We start from the raw sequence: 16,614 nt of genomic DNA on the forward strand, positions 1-16,614 counted from the left end.
CCTTTTTGTGTTTCTCATTCTCTAGGTTCAAATAAAGGTGCAATTGGGAAAACAAGAGAGAGTAACATGCTTCCAGACTCCCAGTGCTAACTGACATTAAGAGAAATGTATTGCCACAATGAAATGAACCTGGATTTACAATATTAAATACTTTTGAGTATATGAATTATAAAGCATGGAACTATTTTCAAACAATTTCACTATCTATTGGAAGGAGGTTCCTCAGGTAAGATGCTACTTTGTTTTCAATAGGATCCCGACATCCTATCTTACCTGTCCTGTGGGTTGTATGAGCTGATGATAGAACCTGCCATTGCCCTGGTGCTGGCATTATCACTGGTTGCTCCAAGGCTGATGGAATCCTTATTCAAACTGTAGCTTTTTTTAATATCAGCCCGAATCTCCAACCTGCAAAATATATATGGAAAAACATCATAATAAACTTGGGTTTATTATCAAATTAAATTCTCTCTTCAATATGGCATTAAACTTCAAGCAACTACTCGAATTTCCTTTTCGTCCCCAGATTCAGCAACAGTCCATCAGTTTTATGACTGACTGTATCATATGTGACTGCAACCACTTCCCAAGTCCATCATTGTGCAAGCCTCCTGCTGTGTAAAGCCCCTGGCTTAGACCTGATAACTCTTTCCTTCCTTTTCTACAATAAGTGCATGATAGAAAGTGTATTCAGTCTACCGAGAGACACCTGTCAGTTTTATTAATACATAAACCCCAAAATGACAGATAAACAGTATGTGAAATGTATAGGAGAAGAAATAGTTCATAGCATCATATAGTTCACTAACTCCGTAAGCCAGATTTGAAAGTATTGGTATGGTGCTGTCTCCACTCTTGATTTTGATCTCTGTACTTCAGTGGTGACTATGAGACAGGGCTGTACTTTGTACTTTTATCCATTTTAAACAGATCTGAAACGGGAAGGGTTCCTCCAAATTTCAATTACAGACGTCATATCAATCTTTGCCTCTGTTTATTGCTATTGTCTTCCAGTGGTAATGTTGTTGCATAACAATGTGTCTTTATGTTATAAAAGCAAATTACTGCAAATGCTGTAATTTGAAAGTGAAAGAGAAAATGCTGGGAAATCTCAGCAGGTCTGGCAGCATCTGTAAGGAGAGAAAAGAGCTGTCGTGTTGAGTCCAGATTACTAGAGGGCTTTGACAAAGGGTCATCTAGACTCGAAACATCAGCTATTTTCTCTCCTTTCAGATGCTGCCAGACCTGTCTTATTGTTATGTTAACGAGGAGGAGGAGATGGGTTTTTGATAAGAGAGGGGATTAAGGGTTATGGGGAGAGCGCGGGAATGTGGAACTGAGCCACGACAGATCAGCCATGATCTTACTGAATGGCGGGGCAGGCTCGAAGGGCCAGATGGCCTACTCCTGCTCCTATTTCTTATGTTCTTATGAACATACTCCAAGAGCAATATACAAGTGATGGCATTGTGTTGTTGTTTAATTTACAATTCTTTAGCACACAGGGTTTTCAAAACAATACAAGGTAGAAAGGAAGTCATCTTATCTGGAGTGAACTTTTATCTGGATTGGAACAATGGGATGATCAAGTATTATTCCAGCCTAAACTGTGGCCCAATCGCCAATTTACTTCACATCTTTACAGACAAAATTGGACTTAAAATATACCTGCCATGCTGTCCAGTGCTTCCAGATAGTACCCCTCCAGTCAGCGTACCTCCTGATAAAGCTGCAAAGCTGGCAGTCTCACTGTAATTGCTCTGCATTACACTCACGCCATCTATGGGGCTGCCACTGGTGCTCAGGACACTGGTCAACCCTTCGACACTGCTTTCTCCAATACTGGGGTTCTTCAGAGCACGCCACGCATCAGCAACTGAAAGATTAGGGGGAAATTAGCAGGAGAGAATAAAAGACAGAGCACGGGAAGGGAGAGAAAGAAAATGATCTCGTTTAATGGGCCTATTGTCAGAAGCTTTTTTCATGATTACTTAATGTTTATTTACTTGCTACCTGTCCTCTTCAGGAATGCAAAATGCCACTAAATACTCACTTTGAGAGACTTTAAAAGGTAAGTTCTGACCTACTTGATGTGTCATCAAACTCTTATTCTTTTAACTTTAACAAAACTAATGTATAGTCAGGACCTCATGTATTTGCTCTGCAGTTGATGCAACAGTAAGTTTACAGTGCGGATTTCAGAGCCATGTTGAGATATGGGGTGAGAAGTATCAAGTGAATTCTCAGGAACTCACTAGGGGAAAACCATGTGTAACTGTGCCAGCCCCAAGAAAGAAGCCCTTTCTGTCAAGCTAGTGGTAACTCTTCACTGAGATATTACTGGGGGTAAAATAATATTGTGAATATGAAGACTATTCTTGTATTTGTATTTAGAGTTTTCCCAACCTTTTTGTCTGCTGTAATATAGTTAATTTTTTTGTTTAATAAATGTTTTATTCTTTGTGTTGCAAGTTCAACAGCAGACTCCTGTGAATTTGTTCAGTAACTTTCTTCCATCTTCACTCCTTTTCCACTGTAAAGAATGTTAGGACCTATCAAATGGTTTCATTTTGGAATTGTAACAATACACATGTATGAAAGAGACAGTAAACTACTGTTCAGCTCAGAGATGTGCAAGCAAGTCAGCAAAACAGTAAATAAAGATGTACAGATGTGGGAACTCACATGGATTGGATGCATACACACACACACAAACTTGAGCAAACAGATGTACACAGTCAGGTGAACAAACATATACACATTAGTGAGCAAACAAATGCACCACGAAGATAGCTGCCACAGGTGAGCAGACACAGGAACAGCAGTAGGCCATTCAACCCCTTGAGTCTGCTCTGTCATTCAGGCTCAACACCACTTTCCCGATACAAGTAGACAGCAGGGGACATCCACACAAAAATGCTAAACCTCCTGAGAAAGTTGCAATATGGTTGAATGCAATTTCTAATTCAATGCTGGATACGGATTAATTCATTTTAAAAATGACTAACAACACAGTGATGTCAGAGTTACCTGTAATTGGCCCATCATCTTCATCAAATTCAATCTTCACTCCTTTTCCATTGGCTGTGCTGACTCCACATCCACCACCACGGCAAAGTGATACAGGAACCACACCATAAACGTAAGCCAACATAATGGGGACACCGATTCCTGAAAGAAAAATAGACTAGACTTTAACCAAGTCTCACTGGGAAAAAAAGCCAAGTCCCAGTGCTCCATCTTGCTGGACTGTTGGAACCAATTACAGCAGAGCTAATTTTACTTATTTGCATAGAAATCACTCAAATTTTCTGCACGCACCCACTTTTTTTTTAAAAATCTGTAAATAGTAGTTTATCAGAAGATGTTAATTAACATGTCAAAGCTGGACAGACTAGGCTTGAATCTGCTGGAGTTCAGAGAAGTGCAAGGTGATTTGATCAAAGCCTTTAAGATCCTAAGCAGTCTTGATAAGGTGGATGTGGAGAGGATGTGTCCTAATGTGGGAGAATCTAGAACTAGTGGGGGGACAGAGGTGAGAAGACTATTTTTCTTTCAGAGGGCCACAAGTCTCTAAAACGCTCTTCCTCAAAAGGCAGAAGAAACAGAGTCTGAATATTTTTAAGGCAGAGCTAGATAGAGGATGAAAGGTTACCAGTGGGTAGGAGGAAATAGGAGTTGAGGTTACAATCAGATCAGCCATGATCTTATTGAATTGGGGAACAGGCTCAAGGGACCGAGTGGCCTATGCCTGCTCCTAATGTATATCTGAATGTTGCATTCGTCAGGATAGATTCACAAGAATATAAAATATCAATGGGAACAACAATTCATACTGCATAAAAACAGGGTGCCAATTGGTTGGCAAGTCGGCTCTGATTGGTGGAGGATTTGCCATGGAGAATGCACCAGGAAATAATTAACTGCCAAGCTTTTGTTTAAATTCAAACCAGGCAAGTCAACTCAGATCACGCAAGGCATTGCCATCATATGCAGCAACAACACTTACTAAGCAATCCTGATTATGCTAAAACCAATTTAAGATGTGACTTGCCTGTGTGCCAGAAGCTACATATATTCCCACACAGGGCCCCAGTCCTTTGCAAACAGAAGGAACATGTCCATGCATTGTCCCTTTTACAACACTCAAATTTGGACACTCTCAAGCAAAACCAAAGGCTCAGTGCACATTGAATACTGGGGAAGCTGACAGCTCTCATTTCAGTTGCTGTATTTGCAATTCGAGGATCTGAAAATGGGGACAGAAGGAAAGTTTTGGATACAAAGTTCCCGTTCCTGCAACTTGAAGATGGAGTCAAAACAGAGAATCTGATTTCAACAGTATATTGGTCATCTGGTGCGTAATCTATCTGCAGTGAAATGCAATCTTAGCCACAAGTGTAGATCTTACCTACACTGACAGCAGCTATCACAGGAGAAGCAATGACAGACAGGGTAACCGCTCCAGTGATTGCCAGATTTCTTTTGTGCTTTGAAGTTTTCCTTCCTTTGTAGCGACTATGAATCTAAAAAATAAAATTCAGAATTAATTCAGTTATTCACCAATTCAAACAATCTTCAAAAAGGAACAGGTATGTATAAGATTCAGGAACTTTCTCCCATCTTAAGGGACAATACTGCTGAAGTTGACAGGTTTAGGTTGTACAGCATGGGTCATATGTAGAGGTCACTGTATGTAGTAACATGCATCTGTGCTTGTTTTAGTATGAGCAGTGGGAGCAAAGAATTGTCTTCCCCATTCTCATAGAATTGTACAATGCAGAAGTGGCCCTTCAGCCCATCCAGTCCACACGAGAAACAAAACTTGTTGAACTCCCACCCAATCCTGTCTGCCAGCACTTGGCCCATTGCCTTGAATGTTGTGATGTGCCAAGTGCTCACCCGGGTTCTTTTTAAAGAATGTGAGGCAACCTGCTTTTGCAAATTAGCTAATGCAATTGTCCAGGGGCAAAGACACATGCAAACGCCCCATGTATCTGCTGCTTTTGTCCTTCTAGGTGGAAGCGGTTGTGGGTTTGGAAGCTGCTGTCTTAAGGATCTTTGGTGAATTTCTGCAGTGCACCTTGTAGATAGTACACACTGCTGCTGCTGAGTGTCAGTGGGGTCAACCCTGCTCCTATTTCTTAATAATTGTCATGTTGAGGTTTCAAAGAATGGGAAGGAAAGACCATTGTTACGAGCAGATGGACCTTACGTTAATCTTTCTTACCTTCCGACCGACATAAACTGGGATGCCAATAATCATGGCTGGAACAGCTATTCCAGCAATAAGGGAAATGCCCACGGGAGCACCAATCAGCGTGCCGAGCTGCCAGAGAATTTTCTTCTTCTTGCTCCATGGCTTCTTCCCCCAAAATGTGCAGCCGGAAGGGCTGGAAGTGAAAAGAGAAGAAAATCGAGGACTGTTACAGGAAGAGAAAAATATCAAACCTCAGACTTGGCATTCACAAAGTTCATCAGATACCACTAGATGGCAACATTACGACAGCAGGAGGACAACATGCAACCCCTGATCTAGATCAACATGCCAACTAATACATCCAAGACAGGCAACAAGCATCAATGGAAAAGGCAAAATACTACAGACAGTGGAAATACTCTGCAGGTCAGGCAGCATCTGAGTTAACATTTCAGGCTTGTGATTTTTATCTTGTACACCCTGCTTAGAACATGAGAGTTTAGCACTTGTGTGATAAACCTGTAGCCTTTCAATAGGGTTTATTTTAGCACTGGGGAATTTCTAAAGATTGAAAAGGAAAACTAACGAACCATCAGCTCTTACCATTCAGTGGAAATGTGAAAGTGAGATTGCTACATGTCTCCTCCCCAAGCTTTAAACAAAGACGGTGTAACAGGCGGATTTCATAGAATCAGAGGATAGAATCATTGTGCAGAAGGTGCCCATTTGGCCTATCAAGCCTGCACCAACTACAATCCCACTCAGGTCCTATTCCTTTAACCCCATCTATTTACCATGCTAGCACCACCACCACCCCCCACCCCCCACCCCCCACCCCCCACACTTAAGTGGCAGTTTAACATGGCCAATCTAACCCGCACATCTTTAGAGTGTGGGAGAAAACCAGAGCACCCAGAGGAAACCCAAGTAGACACGAGGAGAACGTGCAAACTCCACACAGAAGTGATCTGAGGCTAGAATTGAAACTGGGTCCCTGGCGCTGTGATGACGCAGTTCTAACCACAGTGCCACCATGCTGCCCATGACATTTCAAGGACCGGCTTGGGAGGCCAGTTTTGAAGGATAGGGCTGACATTTTCAGCATTCCTCACAACTTAGTGCAGACATGGTGGAAAACTTAGTGTGATACTGGTGCCAAAACAGAATCAAATTGGACTTGAAAATTTTGTCGCCTCCCTCTCTTACATCATCTCTCACGACCAGAGACACCAGCTTTCTTTTCCACCAATTTTCATTCCTGTGGGCATTGATTTATGTCAGTTAAGATTCTGCATTCATAACAGGCTTCTGGAGCTCAAATGGCAATGTACATAGAATCATAGAACCATACAATACAGAAGGAGGCCATTCAGCCCATCAAGTCTGCATCAACCACAATCCCACTCAGGCTCTATCCCCATAGCTCCATGTATTTATCATAGTGTCAGGGGGACTAGCTAAGGGGCAATTTAGCACAGCCAATGCACCTAACCTGCACATCATTGGACTGATTTGTCAATTTAAACAGTAGACAGGCCAGAGCACAGAAACAATTCTAGCATTACACAGTGATCGGGAGCACGGGATTCCTCCGAAGTCCATAAATAGAGACTCACTATAAATTTGCTAACTGCTGCTCCCTGTGGAACAAGCCGATGCAGCGGAGGGCAAGGTACCAGGAAACAAATCCAGGACCTTCTGGATCGGAATCACCCATTCGAGAAATGTCATTGTGGCTCAGCTGTTGGTACTCTCACATCTGAGTTAAAGGGTTGGATGTATTTTAGATAATTGAGTGGGAGGTAGGAAAACAGATCATAGTGATAGAGGGAATGCACTCTCTGATTAGCGGGGGATGTGACAAGTACTGTTCCTTAGGGATTTCTACCAGGGCCTCAGCTTTTCACTAATGTAATCAATGGCTTGAAAGAAGAATTTAAGAGTTGCTTATCCAAACCTGCAGCTCACATCAAACTAAGAGACGCAGTAGGTTAGGTAGACGGGATCAGGAAGTTACTGACTGATTCAATGACTGGGAAAAACAGTGGCAGATGAAGCTCAGTGAAGGAGCATGAAGTTATCTACTTTAGATCCAAAAATGACAAATCAGAAAATTCCCAAATGGAGAGAAACTAAGAGCACTAGAAGACTAAAAGGATTGGATGTCCATTAAAACAAATCATTTAGTAGTAGTGCACAGGCACAAAACAAATAAGCTAACATAATGTTGACCCTTAAGTGAGGGGCCGTAATATAAGAGTAAATTATGCTTCTGCTTTGGACAGACCCCATGTGGAGTACAGCGAGTTTTTCCTTTGTTATGCCTTTTATATGAAATTACACAGCATTCACTCACTGCTTTATCAAATGAGCACTGTATCATTGCTGGCAATTATATATTATTATGCAAAAGGCAAATTTCTGATTAAAAAGTGACAGATTTCCACCAGCTCCCCACAAATGGTTGCAAGTTCAAGAACACAACTTTCAAACCTTCCAAGAACTTGACTCTCACCTGAGATAATGGAGGTCGGAGATCTCCTTCATGCAAAGCCAGCAGAACTCACAGCCACAAACAGCGCATGTCATGTGATTACAGCTCCCATCGTTCATCTTAATGATGTAGGCCCCACATCGCGGACATGGCTTGATGTCATCAGCTAATAAGAAAACATCAAAGAAGCGAATGAAGGACTAGTCTTTGAATAGTTTTCAAATCTATACAAAGTGTGAAAGGGCATAAAATGCAAATACCATTATACATTCTTTGTGCCATCTACAGGACCCCAACTGGTTTCCAATTGGATACAGCTGATAAAATTCAAGCTATTTTGGGACAGTATATAAATGAAATATATTTGATTAAATTTACCTGAAACATTTAAAAGAATAAACATTTGAAGGTGACACTATGAAGAAAGTGGAATGCTGTTTCACAAATGTGCAGTGACATTCGCTCATGTTGGTATATACAAATTCTTAATGATTTTTGAAATTAAGCCGTACATACATGGATATTGAGGACGGAGCCTGAAGACTGGGATTTTTTTAAGAATTCAGCAAATGAGGACAACAAAACTGATAAAGAAAGGGTAAATAGTATACGAGAATAAACTGGCAAGAAATAGAGACCTGCTCCAAGCCACGTACCATCCTGACCTGGAAATACACTCACTGTCACACCTGGATCAAAACCCTGGAACTCCATCTCTAACAGCACTGTGGATGTACCTACACCACATGGATTGCAGTGGCTCATGGGCAATAAAAAAAACACTGGCCTATCAAGCCTTTAAATTAAAATAAAATAAATGGCTGTGGAGATAGTGGATACATTGGTGGTTATCTTCCAAGATTCTACAGACTTGAGAATGGTTCCTGCAGATTGGAGGTCAGCAAATGTAACCCCATTATTTAATAAAAGGAGGGAGAGAAAACGGGGAACTATAGATCTGTTAGCCTGACATCACTAGCAGGTAAAATGCTAGAATCTATTATAAAAGGGATTGATACCAGAACACTGAGGAAATAATGGCAAGATTGAACAGAGTCAACATAGTTTCCTTTCCATAAATCTATGTCTGACAAACATATTGAGATGTTTTGAGGACATAACTGTTGTTCGTCTGTCATCAATGAGGACCTTGACACCATTAGTCATGTTGAGACTGGATGCAATGTGTACGAAGGTGACAGGCACGGAATGTCCTGGCACTTATTGGACAGACTTGTGTAGGCACTGTGGTTGTTTCGCTGGCGGCTCTGAACTTGCGCAGTTCACGCTTAAGTTGTGCTTCAGCAATGCACCTTGCTTCGTAAGCTCGACAGTCCTGTGGAAGAGGCAGCGCCAGGTAGGGCGGTTTTGCGCCAGCATTTCCCAGGTGGTCATGTCAATGTCAAGCAACTTCAGGGAGGCATTGAGTGAGTCTTTGTAATGTTTCTTCTGCCCTCCATGGGAGCGTTTTCCAGCAGAGCTGCTTGGGTATGTGCTCATCTGGCATACGGATGACATGACCGGCCCACCAGGTCTGCGCTCTCATCAGCAGTGTATGGACTGATGGTAGACTTGTTTTAGAGAGAACTTCAGTGTCTGATACTTTATCTTGCCATCTTATGCATAATATTCTGCGAAGACAAGTCACATGGAAATGATTGCGTTGTCTTGCATGCCTTCGATACAGTCCACGTTTCACAGGCATACAGGAGGGTAGTGAGTACCACGGCGCTGTAGACCTTCAGTTTTGTTGCTGGGCTGATTCCTCGACGTTCCCATACAGTGGAGCGCAGTCTACCAAAAGCAGAACTTGCCTTTGCTATTCTGCAGTTAACTTCTGTATCAACAGTCACTGCTTGGGAGATGGTGCTGCCAAGATAAGTGAACTGGTCCACTGCCTGTAGTTTCTGCCTTTTGAATGTGATTATGGGTTCTGTGTGCAGTGCATGAGTAGCAGGCTGGTGCATGACTTTGGTCTTTTTAATGTTGATGATGAGTCCAAAGTTGTCACAAGTTGTGGAAAACTTGTCCATACTGACGTGCATCTCTGGCTCTGAGCCAGTATACAGGGCGCAGTCATCGGCAAAGAGGAAATCTCTCAGAACAGTCTCCTTCACTTTGATTATAGCTTGACGTCTCCTCAGGTTGAAGAGCTTCCCATCCACCTGTACCTGAGGCTGATTCCAGCAACACTGTTCTGGAAGGCATCATTCAGCATGGCAGTAAACATCATGCTGAACAGTGGGTGCAAACACAGCCCTGTTTGACACTATTGGTGACTGGGAATGCCTCAAGAGGATTCTCCACCATCCAGTACTCTGGCCATCATGGAACTGGCGTATCATCCGAATGAATTTGGAGGGGGCAGCCGAACTTTGCAATGATCCTCCACAGGCCTTGTTGGCTTACAGTGTTGAAGGCTTTCACGAGGTCAACAAAGGTTGTTTAGAGCTCGCGATTCTGCTCCTGACACTTCTCCTGAAGTTGGCACGCAGCAAAAATCATGTCAATAGTCCCATGACCTTTGCGGAAGCGACAGTGAGACTCTGGAAGCAGGCCCAGCTCCAGATGAGTGACCAGACGATTTAGCAGGACTCTTGCGAGGGTTTTTCCTGTGATGGAGAGCAGCGGATGTAACTAGCAGAATAGACAAGGAAGAACCTGGGGACGCGGTGAATTTGAATTTTTAGTAGGCTTTTGAGAGTTTATTAAACAAAATTAGGGAGTATGGGATAGGGAATAGTATACTAGCATGGACTGAAAATTGTTTCTTGTCAATTAACCAGAGAGTCGGAATAATTGGGTAATTTTCAGCTGTGTCTAGTGACAAACTGCAAAGATCAGTGTTTGGGCCTTAACTATTCAGAAGCTATATCAATGATTTGTACACGGGGACCAAATATATATTTTCAAGTTTGTGAATAACACAAGGCTAAGTGGAATGTGAATTGTGGAAGAGGACACAAAGAGGCTTCAAGGAGATCTTGAATACCTCCAGAGATATAGGGGAGGGGGTTGGGATAATGAGGGGGAAGTGGCGTTGACATACAAGATTAACCATGATCTAACTGACTGGCAAAGCAGGTTTGAGGGGCTGAATGGCCTACTCTTGCACCTTATTTCTATGTTTCTATATTGGTCACTTCATACTGTTCAACTTGTAAGAATCATGACTTTGTAGACACTCTCCAACATACCCTCCTGGCCATAGTTCAAGCCCGAAGTTTGCTTTGTACGAATGCGAAGATTTTGAGCTCTCTGCTGACGTGCGTTGTCACAGGTCTGGTTTGGGTGCCAGAGCTGTTTGCAGTGATAGCAGAACTCTGTGCCACAACCATCTCTCCCACAGGTGATCTTCGGACAGCTCGCACATCCATAGGCAATCACTGCATATCTGGAAAACAAAGTAATTGATGCCACTGAAAATGTAGTCAATAAATCAGGATGATACCTCATGCAATGTTGGTGTTCTTTGGAATTTTATTCTTTGAGTTCTCCAGCAATAGGAAGGAGGATATTCCAAGTGCTGACGGAACATTTATTTTCCTGCTCTTTTTGAGATGTGAATGTAGGGATGTTAGCCACTTTCTTACCATTGAAGTGGACTATTAGAGCTCTAATCTATAACTAGCAACTGAAGTGGCTCAAAGACAACTTGGGTGATAACCTCCTATTTTCATTTCTTGCTGTAAAGCAAGTTAAACTCCATCCTGCACTTCCTATCAATGTTATGATTAAGGTCAAGAATTCACTGAACAAGGAAAGTGTAGACACAAACTCACATCCACCTGTAGCAAATTATGTTACAGTTGTATAAAACATTGGTTAGACCACATTTGGAATATTGCGTCCAAAATCTGTTCACCACACTAACCAGAAGGACATGGAGTGAATACAAAAAAGGTTTACCAGGATGTTGCCTGGTATGGAGTATTAGCTATGAGGAGAGATTGAGTACAGTGGGATTGCTCTCTCTCTGGAAAGAGAGGGGCTGACCTGATAGAAGTTTATAAAATTATGAGGGGTATAGATAGGGTGAACAGTTGGAAGCTTTTTCCCCCAGGGCAGAAATGACAATTTCAAGGGGGCACAAGTTCAGGATAAGGGGGGAAAAGGTTCAGTGGAGATGTGCGGGGGAAGTTTTTTTTTAAAATAGAGAGTGGTGGGGGCCTGCGATGTACTGCCAAGTGAGGTGGTTGAGGTAGTTATGTTTTCCGGATAGATACATGAACAAATGGGGAACAGAGGGATATTAGCGATTGGTCTAGGTAGGACAACGTGATCAGTGTAGGATTGGAAGGCTGAGGGGCCTGTTCCTGTGCTGTACTGTTCTTTGTTCTAACACAGTTGGGAACCAAAACTGTAGCATAAAACTGCAGGTAACAGAGCACCATTAGCAGATTTGTTCTATGAATAGAAAGACACTGGTACTGTGAAGTGGGAAGTTATCACTCATTTGTACAGGATTTTTTAAAAAATAGTTGTGTAGATGGAGTAAGTACAAGGTATCATTCCCCTACCTGTACATAACTAGGGAGTGGCTGATATTAACAATGCATCTAACAGCGCCAGCATCCTGAGATACATGTCCAGAATTACCCAAAGTTATTTCTCTCAATATGGTGGATGTTTATTGGACTACAGATGAGAAATGAAACACAATGATTCTTCATTTCCCTATATTACAACAGTAACTGCATTTCAAACATATTTCATTAGCGGTGTTTTTTTTTTATAACATCCTGCGAGCACGAAAGGTGCTATATAAATCCAGGTTCTTTCACCTCACACCTATGGTTGCAAGTTTGAAGTCAGACCTTAATGCTCACTTGGTCGACGTGTCTGCAGACAAGAAAATCATCACCAGGCCATCTCAGTAACATCAGAATGTTACCAGCTGTAATCGTATGTCAATCCCAAAAAAAACCCACATTGACTGCTATCTTACAACCTCATCGTGCCCAACTTTTGGCAAGGCAAGGTGGTAAGATCAGGCAGAAGGTGAAAAATTAGGTTCGTGCCCAGTTTTTCAACTCCCCCAATCTTATTGGGGATGTTTGCCAGCGAAATCCACTTCATGCCCAGAAAGGGTAGAAATTGGATTTAAATTGCAATGTGTGTCATTAACGAGTCCTGGACGTTATCATCCCAGTTCACTTACCTGCACCACTTCCCAGCTGTGGTTCTCCCCAGGGAGAATTCCGTATGGTCTCCACCAAAGGGGACCGGACATGGCCTCGCTGGTGGGATCAGAAAACAGTGAAGCCCCCAGGGTAGTTGAGGGCAGAGCCCGTAGGGGAGTGGCAGCCTAGTATTGCCCACTAGGCACCAATAATATGCCAGGGACAGTACCAAGGGGTTGAGCCAGAATGGGGGCAGAGCCATGGCAGGGGGAAAACAAGCACTGAACTCCACATGAATGGGAGTGCAGGGAGGAGGCAATCCACAAATCGGGGAGGAAGGGAACTCTGCAGGGGTGGTGACTGGGCCTTGGGTGGCTGGGGCTGCAGCTGAGTATCCCAGTGAGCTCAGGCTATACCCACTCTTGCTGGTAAGAATCACATCCTGCCACTTTTTTTTGCACTAAGTGCACTTTCAAACTTGCGCGTCTGAAAATCTTGCTCATTCAGTACTTAGAATCTTTTTCGTAAAATTCTGCCCATCGACTTGTATGTCACACCGTGAAGCAAAGAACAAAATCAGCCCGGGAAACAGGCCCTTCGGCCCAACGAGCCTGCGCCACCATCTCAACACCGCCAGACCACCTCTCTACCCACGACCCCTATCTAATGTTTTATGGCCATCCAGATTGAGGGAAACTGATTTAGGGACAATTTATTCCTGCCAATCAGCCTAGCAGCACATCTTTGGGGTGTGGGAGGAAACCGGAGCACCCGGAGAAAACCCACGCAAGCACGGGGAGAATGCACAAACTCCCACAGACACCAGCCCAAATCCATGTGTCTGCACAGCAACCAGCGATAGTCACTGAGCTGTCGTCTTGCCCACTATCTGGTCCAGTTTAGGCACACACTAACGACATGAAGCACTAGGCCAATCTCGAACAATCAAGAGCAGCCCCAGAACAACCCATCGCGTGTATGCCCCTCGTTGGACACGAGGTGGACCGACTTAAAACCTGTGAATGTAAAGAGAAAAATGCATGGCAAGCCTATCAGCATTTGTTACAAAGAAGTAAATCAGACAGCAATTTCTGACTTCTGCACATGCACAGTTAAATATGAAATCAACAGGCTGCAGCCCAATATTCCCTGCTTCCCTACAAGTTGCAGTCAACCAGTATTTTACTGAGTCAATATTAAAACATACCGAGGGCATGAAGTTGCAGCAGCCAGAAGTTTATTTATTAGCATCACAAATAGGCTTACATTAACACTGCAATGAAGTTACTGTGAAAATCCCCTGGTTGCCACAATCCACCACCTGTTCAGGTAACACCGAGGGAGAATTTAGCATGGCTAATCCACCTAACCAACACATCTTTAGGACTGTGGGAGAAAACCAGAGCACCCCGAGGGAACCCATGCAGATATGGGGAGAACGTGCAGTCTCCACACAGACAATGACCCGAGGCTGGAATTGAACCCAGGATCCTGGTGCTGTGAGGTAGCAGTGCTAACCACTGTGCCACCCCACTTAGCTATCCACTAAAAAATGACAGAAAAAATTAGGAAGGAATTGTAAGTGATATCTTAACTACTGCCAAACAACCTCCGTGGCACTGAAAATTTAATTATTGTTGAAGATCTAAATTTTTTCTACTTGTCTCTCAATCTCTTTCTCCCCCACATATCTGATTTTACAATTAAATATTCTAATTCATAATTTCTTTGTCTTTGGTGAGGAACTCTTTATTCACCCCTTTGATAAATATTAATCCCTTTAATCACATTTTGGCTGAATGCTTTAACTTTCCTTTATGCTTCGTTTCTTTATTTTGGGTGGTTCTCCCCAATCACCCCCTCTTATTTTGAAAGGGGCTGCGCTCCTTGCTTCGTCCCTTAGTTTGTTTATTTTAGTTTAATTGTTTTTGCCAAAAAGAGAATGAGGGACTCTTCAATCTAACTAGTTGAGGGGGAACACTCTTGCGTATCCTGCTCACAAGTTTCCTGCAGAGCTTGTTGCGCTGAGAAGGATATCCAGATACTGCAAGTTGCCCTTGTGATAAACCTGTGGACAGCTACAAGCATAATGAATGGCGAGTACCAAACCTTCACTGATCAGAAGATTTGAGTCAAGGTCATTGGATATAGGGCAGCATTCTCCCACTCTGCCCGAACCTCCCCCACTCTGCCTGCTGCCGGTGAGAAAGGAGAATATGGCATCCCAACCAAAACTCCATTCACTTTCAGTGACACTAGAGAACCCCAGCCACGAACGCGAATGGAAATTTACACCAATAGAAATAGTAAACAAAGGCTAGTTATTTATAAGTTACGATCATAAGAAGATGGTTATTTGCTCCATTTAGGGAGACGCTTCCAACTTCCAAGTTTATGGGACCCACCTGCTTTTAAAATGATTTAAGGATCTTTGTCTCCTCAGTCCTGCTCTATCTGGAGGCCATCATGTGGAGATGCCAGTGTTGGACTGGGATGGGCTTACAGTAAGAAGTTTCACAACACGAGGTTAAAGTCCAACAGGTTTATGGAGAGTCACAAACTTTCGGAGCACTCCTCCTTTCTCACCCAGCTGAGGAAGGAGCAGCGCTCTGAAAGAGCAAATAAACCAGTTGGATTTTAACCTGGTGATGTGAGACTTCTTACTATCTGGAGGCACATTCCATGTGTTGAGCAGTGTGTACATGAGGAGTTCATCGCTGCGAGTTCTGACTGCTCCTTTAACTCTGTACTCCTATCCTCAGTGTTAGTATTCAGAGATTGGATCTATATTTCCATACCATTTACCATTCTGCACTTTTCTACACTAAGGCAATGAAAGTTTTAGTAATTAATTTATAAATAAATATATATCTCCTGCACTTTATTCAGTTCTTTCTATCAATTATTGCACTTCAAAATTGTTTGAAGTCTGGCTCTGGTTTGGTGTCTGTTGCAGTCTGACCAGAAAGACATGACCACAACCAATACAATTTCACCTGAAATAAAACCAATGAGCAGATTATTCAGAATTAATACTGCATTTAAAGCATGCTCTCAAATACTGTATAATTTAATATGGATTTTCATTTTGCTTCAAGTGTCACACGTTGAGCTTGTCTGACCGAAATTAAGCCCCGCTCAACGAGGGCTCAAGGAAACCAAAAATCAATTCCTATAACACAAAGTGACTGTGGGTGGGACGTGATCCAGACAGAGATGATTCAGCAGGGGCATCAATACAATACCTGGAATAAACACTTCTGTGGTAATGGGGTTTTCACATCCATGTGACTCTGCCTTCAGAAAAAGGTCAAATTCTGACTCATGACTCATTTCAGATCGATTCTGTTTTGATTTTAATACTTATGCAGCATGCCAAGTAATTAGTGCACACCTGTCTCTGGTTGCCTTTTTAAGATTAAGCAAATTGTTCACTAATCTGGAACTGGCACCAACCAGACAACCAATTTCAAAGTGTTTACTTTTTTTTCTATGATTTCAGTGTGGTTAAATAACCCAAGGTAGAATGGGCCAGACCTTACCGGAAACACAGCAGCACAGTAACAATGTACACGGCTATTAATATCCAAATCAGTCAACAACAGCAAGGGATTAGGAGATTCGCCATGTGTTGCAAATCTCCAGATCTAGCTGGTCAATTTGCGCCCTGCTTTGTCCAACCAGCAACTTGCCCTTGGTCACCCAAGTTGTTTCTAAGAACCTCCTGGATTTGCACAGTGATTATCGATTAAACTTGCTACAGAAAGTTAGGACTGGAATGCATTAGCTCAAATATC

At 42.7% G+C, this 16,614-nt stretch overlaps 1 protein-coding gene across 3 annotated transcripts in view; it reads right to left on the bottom strand.

Moving 5' to 3' along the window:
* Positions 1–16,614, bottom strand: part of rnf19b (ring finger protein 19B) — a 161,450-nt gene that overhangs the window by 5,614 nt on the left and 139,222 nt on the right. For all 3 annotated transcript variants that reach the window (XM_080211662.1, XM_080211661.1, XM_080211660.1), the window contains 7 exons: positions 10,892–11,088; positions 7,716–7,860; positions 5,231–5,393; positions 4,412–4,526; positions 3,031–3,171; positions 1,669–1,876; positions 274–408 (listed from right to left, as the gene is read on the bottom strand). In XM_080211662.1, the coding sequence (XP_080067788.1) occupies positions 274–408; positions 1,669–1,876; positions 3,031–3,171; positions 4,412–4,526; positions 5,231–5,393; positions 7,716–7,860; positions 10,892–11,088 (1,104 nt within the window). The remainder of the gene's footprint in view (positions 1–273; positions 409–1,668; positions 1,877–3,030; positions 3,172–4,411; positions 4,527–5,230; positions 5,394–7,715; positions 7,861–10,891; positions 11,089–16,614) is intronic.

This window comes from Carcharhinus amblyrhynchos, chromosome 24 (assembly GCF_965287045.1).
Source record: "Carcharhinus amblyrhynchos chromosome 24, sCarAmb.v2.hapA, whole genome shotgun sequence".
Classification (NCBI taxonomy): domain Eukaryota; kingdom Metazoa; phylum Chordata; class Chondrichthyes; order Carcharhiniformes; family Carcharhinidae; genus Carcharhinus; species Carcharhinus amblyrhynchos.